Below are 17,506 nucleotides of genomic sequence, written 5' to 3' on the forward strand. Positions count from 1 at the left end.
TGGAGTCACAAAGAATTGAACATGACTGAAAAAAAATAAACTGAAGAGATCCCAGAGGCCATCTAAGCAACCCTTTTCATTTTATACCCAAGGATACTGAGTCCCAGAGAAGTTAGTGTTTTTGTCCAATGTCACAAGTGACAGAGGCTATATTTGAAGCTAGATCCTTTGAGTCCAGAGCACTTCCCATTATACCACACTCCTAGCATAAGGGATCCCTTTGCTCTAGTGTATCTATCACTTACCTTCCATCCTTACTTTCAAACTTGGTTTGACTCTTCCCTGTTTTAGTAAACTCAAGCCTCTTCTACTAAAGCATTACTGTTCCCAGTGGAATAACTATTTCAAGGACTTCAGCATTGAAAGCTCTTTAAAAAAAAAATTCGAAAGCCTTCTGTCTTTTAAAAATACATAAATTGCTGGCTCTCCTGAGATATTTTTACCTTGTGTCCCATGAGGAGGAATTCCATTTGATGGCCCAATCCAGTGGAGAGGTCCACAGACAGACAGTCTGGCTCCAATTTATATTCCGCACTAACGCAACTAAAAGGCATTAGTATTTTGATATAGAGAAATGCTGTACTTGATCCTGACTTGGTTATACACTGGTAATATCTGGCTTGCAATCACATATGTAAGGGCCAAAGAGCTGTTCTTTTTTTTTCTTTTGTATTCAACAAAATATCTAGAGAAAAGTTCCAGTATTTTTAATAGAGCAGTGCACAAAGTAAACTGGCAGTTCAGTTTGCCTCATATTAAATATCTCTGTTAGTCATTTTTAAACCTGTATACAACTACTGTATATATAAAATATATGTGTGTGTATATACATGCTTCCATGCCTACCCACCCCCAATACACTTTTCATTTTTTCATTGCGTTTCTCAATTCCCACACTCTCTTATCTTTCCAAGTTTTTAAATACCTCTTCTCCTTAGGACCCCAAGCCAAAATTCACTACAGCTGAACTGGAGTGTCAGTTAAACACTGATTTGGAGAGTATGCTGTATTTCTAATTGCATCTAATGAAAGTGAACAAAGCCCTTATACGTCTCCGCATGGAATTTGGGATTTAGTCCAGAAATGGGTTTCATTTTCAAATGTCTGATAAACTAGTGGGGCTGCAGGCCTTGGCAACTCCTTCCTGGGAGTATAGTAAGGTAAAGGACTGTCAGAATTTGACATAATGTTATATGGCCAAGTTGCTAGGGCTACACTTACCTTACCCCAGGTCATTTTGTTCTGTTCTGGGAGCTCTGGCACTTTAAGTTAGAAAAGTGCAGCACAAAATGTATTACACTTATTTTGAATTAGTAATGTGGTGACTGAGTCAGCTGGGGGTGGGGGGTGGGAATCAAAATTAGGTATTCGAAAGCAAAATTTTAGACTTTCTCTTAGAAACAAGATCGCAACCTCTGACAGGCTCAGTTTTTGTTGGCTTGTAGCAAATCTGTCTCCAGCCCCTCCAGCACTATTGGCTAAATGACTCTATCTGACAACAGGTCCCCTGGCCCAGCTCACTAGAGGATTTTTTTTTAACTAGTTTGAAACCTTGGCACAGCCAGGGGTAGGGTTTGGGGGGTGGGGGTAGGAAAAATGCCTAGAGGGCGAAGTAGAAACAGCTAGTTCACACTCCAGCATACCTCAAACCTAGAAAAAAAATAGAAAATGATGTTTTTTCCAAAATGCCTATCAAGTCTTTAGGATTTGGTAGCACACATGATATGCAGTCAGTATAGATAGAAAATACACAGGCAGCCCTCAGTGTTGCTGGGGCCATTCTTCCACAATATTCCAATACATTTTTCATCTTTCAGATTCCCATGCTTGCTTGATAGAGCATTGTTGTTTTGCTTTTCAAAATTTCATTTGTTTGCATGGTTATAAAATGCATAAAATGGATTCTCCATGGGTTTTTCCCTACCCATACTTGAGCTATGCAGAGAGGTTTCATAGGACTCCAGAAACATGGAGTCAATAAAAAAAGATCAACCAACATGAATATTTTTTTCTTCCTTTCCCAGTAAATCTAAAATGTAGAGACAAAAAAGCTAATAGAGAAAATAATGCCATAAGTAATTTTATTTGAAATTTTTGAAGGACTTAACAATTGAAATGGCTTAACTAACCTACCTTGGACACATTCTTTAAAAAACAGACACTTCTGAATATCCAGCTGTCATGTGTGTCTTAAAGACAATAATCATTGGTAACATAATGGTGGTAGTATGGATATCAGATGTTTTTGAATTGCATCAGTGAGCGTTCCAAAAAAGCATATAGCATCTCTAATGGAATTATGTTTCTATGCTGTAATTACATTTGATGTTTCCTGATATCCCTTTCTACTTTTCCTTCATGGTTCTGTGAATAGTTTGAGTAAGCAATAAGCACAATAGTATTTTGGGTCAGCTATAATATTTACCTTTTAGCTAAAACCAATAGAGCAAATTGATTATTTGGGGGCTAGAAATGGTGGTGGGGAGCTAGCTTCTAATAGAAAGAATTATTTGAAAGTTCCTATTAACATATGTCATTGGTGTTGGGAACTCATGGTGAGCAAACTCCCTCTGCCAGCACTCATCAGCAAATGTCCTGCAGTTTCTTAGAGAGCTGGCTGGGACCACTGAAAAACTAAATGACTCCTCCAGGATCACATAGTTAGCATGGATCAAAGATGGGACTTTAACCCAGGTCTTCCTAATATTTTCTATCCATCATAACAGGGTCATTACCAGTCTTAATAATAAAAGGATAAAATGTATTGAAAAACTATCTTGTTTAAGTCTTTAGTGACTTCCCCACAAACTTAAGTACTTTTCTAGTAATGGTGATGAATAAGTATTCATATAAAGTGTCATAGTTTATAGTTTAAGGAATTTGAGCCAGGGTACATTTTGTGAACAGTCCATGTCTTTTTTTTTCTTTCATTCTTTTTTTTTTTTTTTTGCCTGGCAATAGGGATTAAGTGACTTGCCCAGGGTCACATAGCTAGTAAGTGTCAAGTGTCTGAGTCCGGATTTGAACTCGGGTCCTCCTGACTCCAGGGCCAGTGCTCTATCCAGTGTGCCACCTAGCTGCCCCCTTTCATTCTTGCTATTAAAGAGTTCTACCTATTTCATCTTCATGCCATGGTAGAGAATCCAGTTATTAAAATGACTATACCTTAATGGATACATAAATTGAACATGGGTTAGAGAAAGGGGTTGGACCTGTGATTTCACTGGGATAGTGAATTCCAATGAGGAAATTCCTTCTACCAATGCAGATCGGCACCTTCTCTGCAACCTATTGACTTAAAGAGTTGCCTAATATTCTGAGACCTTGCCCAGGGCCATATAGACAAGGTGTCGGGATGTAACTTGAACTAAAATCCTCCTGGATCCAAAGCAAATTCTCTATATCCTTTGCCATACTTACTGTGCTGCTGTTCATTTGGTGTGACAATAAATAGGGATCAAATTTTCTCATCCAAAAATAATATAAATGTTCATGGTCATAAAATAATCATAATTAAAATTATCACCAGAATGATCAATTTGATCCTTTGCTATGACCCTCTGAACCCTTTAGAGGATAGGAGATGGAAGAGTCTAGTAGACAAATACTCCACTGGACACAAGTCAATTTGCTTTGGTTGACTACACTTATTTGTTACATAAGAGGAACTTTATGAATGGGAGAGCAAATGAAGGAAGAGTCCAAGAAAAATAAGCTTAAGTGCAGCAAAAAAAAAAAAGACTAAAAAAAATCAATAAATATTTTAAAGAAAAAAAATCAGAAGAGAAGAAGGGGACATACACAAATGAAGCAATTTATTTTACTGTCATTTTAAATTAAATACACATCTTCAAAATTATTACAATATATACATTATATATTACTATTTTTACTCATGCTATTTGTAATGATTTATGTGTTGATTAAGTTCATTTTTAAAAAATTAAGTATTACTAGCAATGTAAAAATAAAAACAAAATGATAATGATATCTAGCATTAGTGCAGCAGATAGAGAACCAGGCCTGAAATCAAGAAGCCTCCTCTTCCTGAGTTCAGAACTGACCTCAGACACTTACTACCTGGGTAAATCACTTAATCTTGTTTGCCTCAGTTCCCCATCTGTAAAATGAGCTTGAGAAGTTAATGGAAAACTCCTCCAGTATCTTTGCTAAGAAAACCCCAAATGGGATCATGAAGAGTTGGACATGTCTAAAATGACTGAACAACAAGGTTTTTGTTGTTGTTGTTGTTGTTGTGTGTGTGTGTATGTGTGTGTGGTGGGTTTTTTGTTTGTTTTTGTTTTTTTTTTTTGCGGGGCAATGAGGGTTAAGTGACTTGCCCAGGGTCACACAGCTAGTAAGTATCAAATATCTGAGGTCAGATTTGAACGTAGGTCCTCTTGAATCCAGTGCCCATGCTTTATCCACTGTGCCATGTAGGTGCCCCTGAACAACATGTTTTTGTAACAAAGTTTGCAAATTGATTTGAAAATATCTCACTTGATCCTCACTACAACTCTGAAAGGTAAATATTATTTTTCTCCCCATTTTACAAATAAAGAAACTGATACAGAGGTTGACACTTAACCTGGGTCACACAGCTAGTAAGTGTCTCAGGTTAGATTTGAACTAAAGTCTTAATGCCTCCAGATCCAGTGCCTTATCTCCTGAACCATCTAATTAGCTTTCTGGAAGCCAAGAGACCTCATTCTATAGCTGGTGATATATCCTTGAAAAATACACATCTATTTTGGACTTTGATTTTTTCATCTGGAAAATGTACCAAAATCTGACCCTATCTCTAAAATAAAGATATTGTGAAAATAAAACAAGATAGTTTGGCAAAGCATTTTGGAAGAATAGTGTGTTATGGTATTATTATGTCTTATATAAGAAAATCACCTTCTGTTGCCCCATCATGACTTTGAAGTGACCCTGGGTTCTTATGTCAGGCATCAGCTCTGAAAGATCCTGCCAAGCTGCAAAGACCCACCATGAAATTATCTGTCTTTCCCAGGAAAGCCAGCCTCAGCAAATTCTCACTAGGTTGTCTGAATGATAATGAGTTTTTGAATCACAGCATCTCTCAAAGACCATCAATCAAATGAGAGGAGTTACTATTTGTATTTATTCAAATTATTCTCTTTATTTTTATCCCATATGTATTTATCAGTTTATTTGTTGTCTGTCCCATCAGAATGTAAATTCCACGAAAATAAATATTGCTTTATTCATTCTTTAAATTTGTATCCCCATCACCTAGCACAGAACCTGACATATAACAGAAGCTTAATGCATGTTTCATGACTGAGTGAATACAATCTGTAACAGTAGAGGGAGCACTTATAATAATGAAATATTATGGATTATCTCCATTTGAAACATCTTTCTTCAAAGCAGGTCTTGGCTCCCCTTTTGTTCCCTCTTTCTTTCTCTCTCTCTCTTTTTTTTTTCTTGTCTTTACCGCTCTTCCTTTTCACCACCAACAAATCTCTTTTCTTTAAACTGAAGGATCTCAGGCTGTGGCATCATATTTTTGAGCCCTGGGGAGTCTATAAAGAACCCCAGGGTATATCATAGACATCATAGAAAGGAAATGAGTTTTTGCAACATAGGTGTGCAATGAGAACCCTCAAGTGGAGTCAGTTTAGGTGAATGGATGAAGACTACTTGGTTTAGACAGGATAGCATGTTTTTAATCATAACTTGAAAGAAAAATAGATTCACATTTTGCCCATACTTAAATTCATTTCTTGAAAGGTTAACTTTCAGAAGTTAAAAAAACTACCTCAGATTTCTCTCCTCAGAATCCCTCCTCAGACTTCTAGAATCTGGCTCCTGGCCCAGCCACTCAACTGAAATCACCCTCTAAGGTCTTCCAAAACCTCTTCTCAGCCAAAACCAATAATCTGTTTTCTCTTCTCATCCTTCTAGACTTGTCAGCTATATTCAAAACCACATTCCACTCTCCTCTTAAACACCCTTTCTGGCCCAGGGTTCGGAAATACTGTCTTCTGGTTTTCTTCTTATCTTTGAGTCACACCTACAAAATCTTCCCTCTCTCCCCTCCTGCTTTGCTAGATTCCCTAAGTTGCTTTAACACATATACTCCTTTAGGGATCACACCAAATTTAGTAGCTTCCAGTGGTATTCAGACCTGATGTCTCCTTAACTTTTCAGTCCTATAGATCTTAATGCCTTGCCCCCAACTAAAAGTAAACATGGCAAATGAAGTGAGTGAAGTAGAAAGTCTTTACTCCCAAGCCGTTTTTGCCCCATCTACCTCTTTAACTTCTGTCAGTGATACCGTAATTCTATCGGAGCCTTAGATTTAGTTTATACCCATCACCGTTCTTAGTTCTTCATAAGCTCTTACGTTTTGTTCTTACATTTGTTCTTTCATTATGTTTGTTGCATCTGCCTTCCCCCTCCCCATATCCATTCTTGCCACTGAACATTGTGGTATGTTCCGATGAGGTCTCACCCCCTCCAGTCCTCGCTAATAAGAGCAACATAGAATAATGGACATTTAAATCTTTTTAAATTTTATTTTATTATCTTCCAGATACATATTACATATAAGCATAGTTTTCAACATTTGTTTATGCTGTATTGGACATTTAAATCTTGACTCTACTACCTACTGCCTGTATTATACTTAAGGTCTCTGGTCTCAGTTTCCTTCAATTGGAAAATGGAATCGTTGGACTGGATCCCCTCTGAAATCCTTTCTCACTCTAAATCTGTGATCCTATCCTGAAAGTCAAAACTTAACTCATTATGACAGATTACAAGACCCTCTACCATCTTTTCCTACTATATTTCACCATAACATAATTTCCTATTTCTCCAATTTCTATGACCTCTGATCCAACCAAGAAAAACTTTGATTGTGTCTGATCTATGGGCCTCCCTCTCCTATGTCTGGATATTTTTTCCCATGCTTCTGGGAGAATTTCCCTATTCCTTTCCTCCAAACCCCTAGCCAACATGTTGTTCAGAAACCTATTCAGATCCTACTCCCTTCCTGAGTAAATGTATACTGGGTCCTTACAAAACATCATTAGTTCATTTCTTCCTCCCCACTCTAATATACCCAAGCGTATATGTGCACATGTATGTACATAGGGAAGCTAGGTGGCATGGTGGATAGAGCACCAGAACTGGAGTCAGGAAGATCTGAGTTCAAATTTGACTTCAGGCACTTACTGGCTGTGTGACCTTAGGAAAGTCACTAACCCTGTTCACCTCAGTTTCCTCATCTATAAAAGGAATTGGAGAAGGAAATGACAAATCACTTTAGTATCTTTGCCAAGAAAACTCCAAATGGGGTCACAGAATGTCAAATATGACTAAAACAATTAAACAGAAGCAGCAAATTCACGTACATATATGTGTACTGTTTTTGTGTATTTTTTTTTGTAGTAAGGCAATTGGGGTTAAGTGACTTGCCCAGGGTCACACAGCTAGTATTTTGTGTATATTTTAAAATTTACTCACATACTCATTTGAGTTTCCTTCAGTAAAGGTGGGTATGTCCAATCTTTCCCCTTTTCCATTTTCTAGAGAGGGTTATTAGACAGAGTCCTTTGATTCTGTAGATGTAACACAAGTGAATTTCAGCAAGTCTTTCATGGCATCCTTGTATATATGAAGAAGAGATGTAAGCCAGTTCATAATATCGTTGGGTGAATTCTAAACTGCATGAGTAAGGCAAAAAATGAATGGTCCCCAATGAGTTGATATAACCTTTAAAATGACTTATCTAGTAAAATGCCGAAGAAACTATGGGACATAATGGAAAGGACACTGGACTAGAAATATACAGTGACCTGGATTTCTTTCTTTCTTTCTTTCTTTCTTTCTTTCTTTCTTTCTTTCTTTCTTTCTTTCTTTCTTTCTTTCTTTCTTTCTTTCTTTCTTTCTTTCTTTCTTTCTTTCTTTTCTTTCTCTCTCTCTCTCTCTCTCTCTCTCTCTCTCTCTCTCTCTCTCTCTCTCTCTCTTTATTGTTGTTGTTAAATGTGTGGTCATGAGCATGTTGCTCAGCATCAATTTCCTTACTTATCTCTGCTATGTAAATACACCATAGGTACATCATAAGGTTGTTAGAAAGAGCAAAGGTCATAATGTAGATTAAAGTGTTTTATGAATGTGTGTGCTATTTACTATTTTATTAATAACAGATCAAAGTATAAAAAGCAGATTATCAAATTTATGGAAGACATACAGTTAAGTGGTATAAACACATATTAGTTGACAGAATCAAAATACAAAATTATTTCAATATTCAATGCTTGTTGAATGAATTGAATCAAATCTAATAAGAATAAAAGTTAAAAGGATAAATGTAAAATCCTATACATGTCTTATTTTTCAAAAGTGATTATGCAAGTATGGTATGAGGAAAGGAGGAAGAGACCTGGCTAGACAACCGTTTATGTGGGAAAAAAAAGATTTGAGGGTTTTAGTAGACCACAAGCCTAATATAAATAAAGAATGATATGTAGTAGGCCAAAAAGCTATGTTATTCTTAGGCTACATTAAAAGATCTAGTATATCAAGAACAAAGGGACTGATAGTCCCACTGCCCTGTTCAAACTATGCCTAGAGTTAAAGCCACCACATTTTAGGAATGGGATTGACAAATCCAAAGATATGCAGAGAAGAATCACCAAGTTAATGAGCATACCAAAAACCATAAGAAAAAAATGATAAGATAGAGGAACCAGGGATGTTTAGGCTAGAAATTCTGTAGAAATGCTTGTTCTTAGTAGTAGTAATAGCTCACATGTACACAGTGCCTACTATATGTCAACATCGTGCTGAGTGCTTTACAATTATTACCTCATCTGATTCTCACAACAATCCTGGGAGGTAGGTGCTGTTATTTGGATTTTACAGTTGGAGAAACAGAGCTTAAATTACTTGCCCATAGCTTGAGTCTGAGGCCAAATGTGAACTTAGGCATTCCTGATTCTATGCTCTATCCATTGCACCACCTAATTAATTGATAATATTATTAATATATTTATAGCGGTAGTAGTACTAGTACTGGTGGTGATGGGAGTGGGAGTGGGAGTAGTTGGGTGGTAGTAGTAGTAGTGGTGGTGGTAGTGGTGGTAGTGGTAGTAGTAAGTAAATAAGTAAGTAAAAGACTTAGAGGAGGATGTGATAATTTATCTTCCATCATTTGACAGGTTTGTATTTGGAAGAGAGATTAGATTTACTGAAGGGAAGTGAGACAAATAAAGGAAGTACTGAACTTAAAGTAGTGAGGCCTGGCTTCAAATCTTATCTCAGAAAGCTTGTGCTGAAGATCATTGTTTACCATCGATTTGATCTTCTGTAAAATAAAAATAAAACTAATATACATTCTACCCACCTTGCATAATTGTGAGGAAAGTACCTTACAATGCCATAGATTGGGAGTTATTATTCTATTTGAACACAGGGGACAAAAGGTAGAAGTTGCTGAAGGCAGATGTCATTTCAACATATGGAAAAATAAAACAAAACTCCCCAAAGTTTAAAGAAAGAGAAATAAGAAATGGGCTGTCTCAGTAGGGAGAAAATTCCCCATTGTTGTAGCTCTTTAAGTCAGACCTATATGACCATTTTTTGAAAATGTTGTAGAGGAGATTCCCTTTAAGGTATGGCTTTGAGATTGCTCGATTTTGAAGCCTCTGCCAACTCTGAGATTCCTTGATTCTGCAAACATTTGTATGCCCTATCTCCCCTTTGAATTGTAAATACTTTAAGCACCAGGACTTTTTTTCTTAATCCTAGCTGAGCCTATGTTGGCATCTTCATTGTAGGCACTCTAGAAGTGTTTTTTGCTGCTGATGGTGGTTTCAGATAACTTACCTCACTCAGGATATGTGTATTTTCATTTTAGGATCCCCCAATGGCAGTAACCCTTGGACTACGAATGGAGGAAATGATTTTTAACCTTGCTGACACACATTTATTTTTTAATGACTTGGAGGTAAGAAAAAAATACCACAGTAACAGATTCTGAAACTTTTAATAGATCTGCTGATATAAAAATAATTAATAATGATAACTTTAAGAAAGTATCCAAAAAATTCCAAAAACAGACTAAATCTCTAACATAAAGCATGTATAAAAATATAGGCATAGAGTCTTTACGACAATGTTCGTTGATACTTAATTGTAATCTCCTTGAGGACAAAGACTGGTTTCTTGGCTCTTTTTGTATCCCTAGAACTTAGCACTATGTGCCTAGAACTTAGTATATGTTTAATAAATGTTTATTGATTGGTCTCTATTGGCACAAGTTTAACTCAAAAAAAAAGATTTTATGAAGTTTAATAAATATTACCTTATTTGGTAATATATTCTATTACTACTACACATTGATTCCACTTCTCTCACTTCCCAAAGAACAACTTTTTATGATATGTCTTTAAGTAGTTCAGCAACTCTTTCTGGCCAAAAGATTTATTACTTCATATGACTTGAGCATAATAGGTGCTTAATAACTGTTTATAAAACCAGATTCAATTAAAATAGAATTTAGGCTCCTGAAATCTTCAGGCTATTTTATATATTTTTCCTACAGCAACAACATAGACAATAGAAATTGACATAAAACTCAAAAATTTCAACAAGTAATTTTATTCACCTACCCACAAAACCTTTTGCCCCAGCTAGTAATACATCACACATCTGAATGGTTTTAATTTCACCTCCTTTTATTTTCCATGCCTACCTCCAAATAGGAAGTAAGATGTCTAAGAGGCAGAGGGAAGAGAAGGAAAAAAAAAAAGGGCCTGGATAATGTACATGGACAATTAGCCCTTGAACAATTAAAAAAATTAGCTGTAATAAGTTGTATGATCATTACTCTAGTATCCAAATTAATACAACCTCTATATAGGATCCTACTTTATGGTTATTAAGTCATTGTGCATTAGAAATTTTTTCCTTCATGCATAAAGGAAAATAAAGTTGTGACAGAGATTTTCTTGCATTTATTTGTTAATGCAAAATATTTTTAAATTGTATATATTGGCCTACAGGAAAAATGAAAATTTTCTATACAGATATTATCTTTTAAAAAACTAAATTAGTAGGGGCAGTTAGGTGGCACAGTGGATAAAGCACTGGCCTTAGATTCAGGAGAACCTGAGTTCAGATCCAGCCTCAGACACTTGACACTTGCTAGCTGTGCGACCCTGGGCAAGTCACTTAACCCCCATTGCCCTGCAAAAAACAAAAACAAAAAACTAAATTAGTAAGTGACTTAAAATATTAAAGTTACTGAGTTCTTTGAATCCATTTTAGTAGCATTTAAGTTCTATCCATAAAATGAATGGTTCAGTGCATCCCACAAATATATGTATTATAAGTATGTTGCATAAATAGTATTTTTGTTTAAAGATAGTAAATGACTGTTTTTTTCTGGATGATGAAATTACTTTCTATGCAAAAGGAACTTTTTTAATGGTCAGTAGAAGGATTCATTACTCTCATGCAAATGTGTATTTTAAAGAACAACAACAACAACAAAAAGGTATTGAGGTAAGCTTTCAATTGATTTTACTACCAAAATAAATGATGCGTAGAAAGTGATTTTGTAAAACATGGCAATAGGAAATACATTTTAAATTCACTTGGTTTTGAACTTGCTACATGAAAGATATTTTCTTTTACTATTCGAGTTATCAAATTTGCATCCTATTTTAAGATAGCTCACATTTTTTTCTGATGGTACAAAAAGGGATAACTATCCTAATATGTATTTAAAAGCAATTTCCCTAAAATATTTTACAATGACTTTTTATACATTTTTTTAGAAATTCCATTTTCACCTTTAAAACTTTTATAATACTTTTATTAAAATCAAATGCAGGGGGCAGCTAGGTGGCGCAGTGGATAAAGCACTGGCCCTGGATTCAAGAGTACCTGAGTTCAAATCTGACTTCAGACACTTGACACTTACTAGCTGTTTGACCCTGGGCAAGTCACTTAACCCCCATTGCCCTACCAAAAAAAAAAAAATCGAATGCAGAATTATCTTTCTTTTGGCCATTATAGAGAACAGATGAAACAAATTTAAAGTATTGAGCACTAAGGCAAAGGGTGGCAATGACATGCAACAAGACTTCAAATTCCGTCAGAATGGTAAACACCAGGAAATGGAGTATATTGGCAAATCATATAGATACTTTATTATAATCAATATTAAATATGAAACATGGCTCTCTGGCAGAAAGAGGAAGTTAGATATCTTCTTTTCTTTTCTGTGAATTCATTGTAAAAACTGGTGACTGGGTTTTTTGTTGGTGTTATTTTTTTTTTTAAAGAACATACTGCAAATTCCTTTTGTTTGTTTGTTTGTTTGTTTTTGGGGGGAGGCAATGAGGGTTGTTACTTGCCCAGGGTCACACAGCTAGTAAGTGTCAAGTGTCTGAGGCTGGATTTGAACTGAGTTCCTCCTGAATCTAGGGCCAGTGTTTTATCCACTGCACCACTGAACCACCCCCGTGTAAATTCCTTTTTAATCAAAATTCAGAACCCATGTTCCTAACACTAGATTTATCAATCACTTCCACAAGCTTCTAGATTATTACTTGGGGGCCATCTTCAGATACTGAGTGCCCTTTGAATAAATCAATTATTTTATACAGTTGGATTGAACCATCTAAGGAAATTGAGTACAGCATGGGTTTAGAATGAGATAATCCAGGAATAAATAAAACTCTCAAACAGCAATTAGGTCCAGCATGCCTTATATTTCACACCAATACATTAATTAACATATATTTAACATAACAATATAACATATAATTAACATAACAATAATTATTTTACAGGACATATTTATTTGGAAGTGACCTGTGTGTGTGTGTGTGTGTGTGTGTGTATGTGTGTGTGTTTTCATTTTGATTGACTTGAAATTAATTTCACTGCCAGCAGTGAATGCTTGGACAATTCTAGTTAGTAGGTGGCACCTTTCCCACCACACACACATATGTTTACAGTGTATGTATGCACACACACTCCAAAACAAATACAGAGACTCCTCAGACAATAAACTTTGGGTACTATGCTCAAATACAAGGCAGATTTTAGGAAGGTTGCTCCTTGTCCTTCCTTACACACTCAAACTCAAGGTGCCAAAGAGTAATGTTCCCTTCAATTTATGATGGGCTTACTCAAGAATCTAAATCTTAGTAGCTAGCAGAACTTGTATGGTCATAGTTGTTGGCACCTTTTATAGTTTCTGAAAAGATACAAACTAATATACTTCTCTTTCATAACCACTGTTTTTATTTTAATAATCACAACACTGTTTTCCAAATTTAAACTTTGATTCTGTGAATACTTAGAAAAAAGATATAGTAAAATATGGGATCATATAAACATCAGAATTTAAAATGCCTAATGTAGGATCTTAACTGATCATTCAACTTTAGATCTCTGAGTCTTCAATCTTATAATTCTACATCACTATTTTTAATGAACTACAAATCCCGGGATGCCAGTCAGTTCTCAAATCCTTACATCATTTTCAGATCCTATGATTTATGGATGACAATCCTGTGCCCCCTTCATTTACTAAGGGTAGATGGCTAAGCAATATAGGATTATTGGTAGAAGTTTTACAAAAGTTTTAGTTTAGCAATGGAAAAGTATGCTAAATAAAAAGCATGATTTCACTTTAAGGCCTTTCCTAAGTCTCTAAAATTTAAAGAAAAAGAAAAAAAGGAGAACAATTACTCCGCTAAATATTAGATCCAAGTTTGGCTTACCTCAAGAGAGTATTCCAGATTCAACAGGCATACTTAACTATGCATAGATTTGAAGAAAATAAAATTTAAAAAGCTTTATACATAGAGTTCATACTATTTTTAAAAAGTGGATATTTTTGTATTCTCAAAAGTCCAAATTTTACACAGATTATATGCTCATGAATCATGTGAGTTAATCCTTGTAATGTGTGTAGAATTCATCTATAAATCAAAATGTAAGGTTATTCAAACCAGAAGTAACTTTTAACATTAGCATGTTAAATATCCCTGTGCCAATGAAATTATACAAGCAGTCCAAAAAAAAAAAAGTTACTATTTTAACACCCGGGTTTCTCTGTGTAATATTGTATTCATTGATCATTGCATTGTGGGGATGACCTGGGTTCTGCAATATGGTAGTAGAGCTCAGTTTACAAAAGGTCTTTTTTTTTTTTAATACTTTTGGAGGGGGGGCAGGGCAATGAGGGTTAAGTGACTTGCTCAGGGTCACACAACTAGTAAATGTTAAGTGTCTAAGGCTAGATTTGAACTCAGGTCCTCCTGAATCCAGAGCCGGTGCTTTATCCATTGCACCATCCAGCTGCCCTCTACAAAAGGTCTTAACAATTCAGAGAGACTTTAAAAAAAAACAAATCCTTTGACATCAGATGCCAACCTAGCTAATTTAGGAAAAGCTCACAATGTTAGTCTCCACATGATAAATCATTTCTGGCAAAAAAAAAAGGACAAAAATAATTGACTTGAGGCATAAATAACTCATTAATTGCATCTGTGGAAGAAGCACCCACATGGATGAAATAACAGAGTCTGAAAATTTGGGAAAGCTAGCTCTTGTGAATGTCACCATTAAATGGCATCCATACCATATTTACAACTAACTTCAGAGTTTACCCTGTGTTTCTGTAAAACAATTACATAATTTCTATGTCAATATAATTTTCATTTTTAGTTGGCATCAAAAAAGACTATTATTATATTCAAGATTTAAATTACAAAAAGGCTGTTACCATTTGTAAACATTTATTCTCCATAGAAAATATTCCTATATTTATAGATGAATTTAGGTACTAATGGAATTTTATGAAAGCCAGGAAGCGGTTCTATTAAAATTTTTTTTTAATTCATAAATATTTGAATCACAAATTTTCTCTGATATGTGATCATGATATATATATGCATAAGCATCTGTACTTATGTGCATATGTATAGTATACATATACATATATGTATGCACACATGTAACTGTATGTGTACATATATACATATACAGCATCTATACATATAGATATACACGCACACATTTTATACACATGTTTATGTGAGTATATATACATGTGTGTATGTGTATACATGTATGCATGTATGTGCGTACCTCTTAGTCCTATGTAAGGGCCTCATATAAGGAAATCCATCATGAGAAATCTCTCTCTTTCAGTGCAGATACTCAATTGTTCTGTATGTTAGGATCTTATAGAGTTCCCTAGGACACTGTCCAGTATCACAGAGTTAATATGTGTAAACATGATTTGAACTAGTCTTCCTGACTTTAATTCCAGCTCTACTTCACAACCTCAAAATAATATGATCACAATACATATGTGCCCATATATACATATGTGTGTATTGTATTATTTTATATCATACATATATATATTATATGATTACATATATATGTTATACTCAGAGTTATTAAGCAGTGACCTACCAGTTAAATATCAGGGACAAAATGAAACCTGAGACACTAGCTAGAAGTTTCATCATGTTGCTGAGCATTAGGTATGTAGTTACAAGAGTATCAAAAGCATCCAATAAATTTTAAAAATGTTATTAACAAATGTAATATTCTTCTATAAGGATAAAATCTGAAAAATCTCAGAGAAGCGTGTCATCATATTTGTTTTTAATAAATGAGAGTTTAATATACTTGAACAAGCAGAGGTGAGTAAAATGATTAAGAAGGAAAAGGCAAATTGTTAATTAAGGGTAAAATATTTTAAAGTATACCTGTTATAAAATTCTATCCACATGCAGGCAGACTTTCTATGATTTTTTGAGAGGACTATTCCTATAATCTTGCACATAAAAATAAACAGTAAATCTGGCATATGATACACCCAACCTTGACAAGGTTTTCTTTTATGTAATACTCTGTGCAAGGGGCAGCTAAGTGGTATGGAGGCCCTGAAGTAGGGAGGATCTGAGTTCAAATCTTACTCTCAGACACTTCCTAGATGTGTGACCCTGGGCAAGCCACTTCACCCCAATTGCCTGAAACATCCAAGTCTATCTCCACTTGTCCTGTTGTATATCATGCCTCTTGACCTAGCTGGCTCTGGAGGAGAAAGTGAGGTTGGTGACCTAGCACAGCCCTCCCTCACTTAAATGTAATTCATTGCAAGTCATGACATCACCCTAATGTCATGGTCCTCTTTGAGAATGAAGGACAAACAACAACAATCCTATGCAAGATAATAATTTTGACTTCTCTTATACTCCCTCCCCTTTCCCTGAAAATCAATCAATCAAAATCATTCTAATCAGTGAGGGGGAGGGAGAGAAAACGAACATAAGGGGGGGGAGCACAATTTTGTTGGCATTTAGAATTATTATATTAATAAATAAAATACGACAGTCCCTCCCACAGCTCCTGCAATATTTAGACCTAAAAAGAAGACAGGTAGATATGACTTAGAGCAATACATACATACATACATGCCACACATATAAATATACACATATGTATGTATGCATATATATACTCAAACATATTCATATATACACACATATGTTTGTAAGTACATATGAATGTAGACAGCTAGGTGGCACAGTGAATAGAATATTGGACTTGGAATAAGGAAGACTCATTTTCATGAGTTCAAATCTGGCCTGACATTTATTAGCCATGTGACCCTAGGTAAGTCACTTAACCCTATTTGCCTCAGTTCCTCATAAAATGAGCTGGAGAAGAAAATAGCAAACCACTTTACTATATTTGAAAGAAAACCCCAAATGCAATCATGAAGAGTCAAACATGACTGAAATGACTCAATAAAAATAATATATGCATATACCATTTATATGTGTGTATATCTTATATGTGTGTGCAAACTGCCAGCCCTGCTTTTTCATAATATTTCTTGGCCAGCTAAGAGCTGGAAGACATGGTAAACTCATGGGAAACTATTATCTGTCAAACTATTTTGTACAAACACAACAAATAATAAATAATAGTAATCACTTGAAGGTTTTACACCAAAATAGGGTTTATTTAAACTTACACCTGCTTTACTCCCAATCTTTCAGATTCCCAAAAGAAATGACTACACTTAAGAAAAATGTTGCTTAGATTTAGTAGTTGTAATAGTAAAAGAAAAAGGAGGAAGAGGAAATAGGAAGAAATAGAAAAGGAGACTGAAAAGGACATTATAGAAGGAAGTGGAAATAGGAGAAGGAAATAGAAGGAGGAGAATAAATAGAGAAGAGGAAGAGGAGTTTGATTTTTGTTTAAATAACTTTTTAACAGATTCTGCTTTTACAGGGTAGAAACTTTCTGGGTTTTTCAAGCTTGAGAATACAATAGAAAATTGTTTGAGACAAATGTCACTGTGTCAATACTGCCATCTTCTGGCCTTAGTTACTTGTTCAGTGTGAAAAATTACATAGGCTTTTACACACACGCACACACACACACACACACACTTTAAAGAGTAGGAAAAAGAGAAATATGT

At 35.1% G+C, this 17,506-nt stretch overlaps 1 protein-coding gene across 1 annotated transcript in view; it reads left to right on the forward strand.

Moving 5' to 3' along the window:
• Nucleotides 1–17,506, forward strand: part of EYA4 (EYA transcriptional coactivator and phosphatase 4) — a 316,619-nt gene that overhangs the window by 279,666 nt on the left and 19,447 nt on the right. Inside the window, 1 exon segment of the mRNA XM_044003487.1 lies at nt 9,896–9,985. Within this exon segment, the coding sequence (XP_043859422.1) occupies nt 9,896–9,985 (90 nt within the window).

This window comes from Dromiciops gliroides, chromosome 4 (assembly GCF_019393635.1).
Source record: "Dromiciops gliroides isolate mDroGli1 chromosome 4, mDroGli1.pri, whole genome shotgun sequence".
Classification (NCBI taxonomy): domain Eukaryota; kingdom Metazoa; phylum Chordata; class Mammalia; order Microbiotheria; family Microbiotheriidae; genus Dromiciops; species Dromiciops gliroides.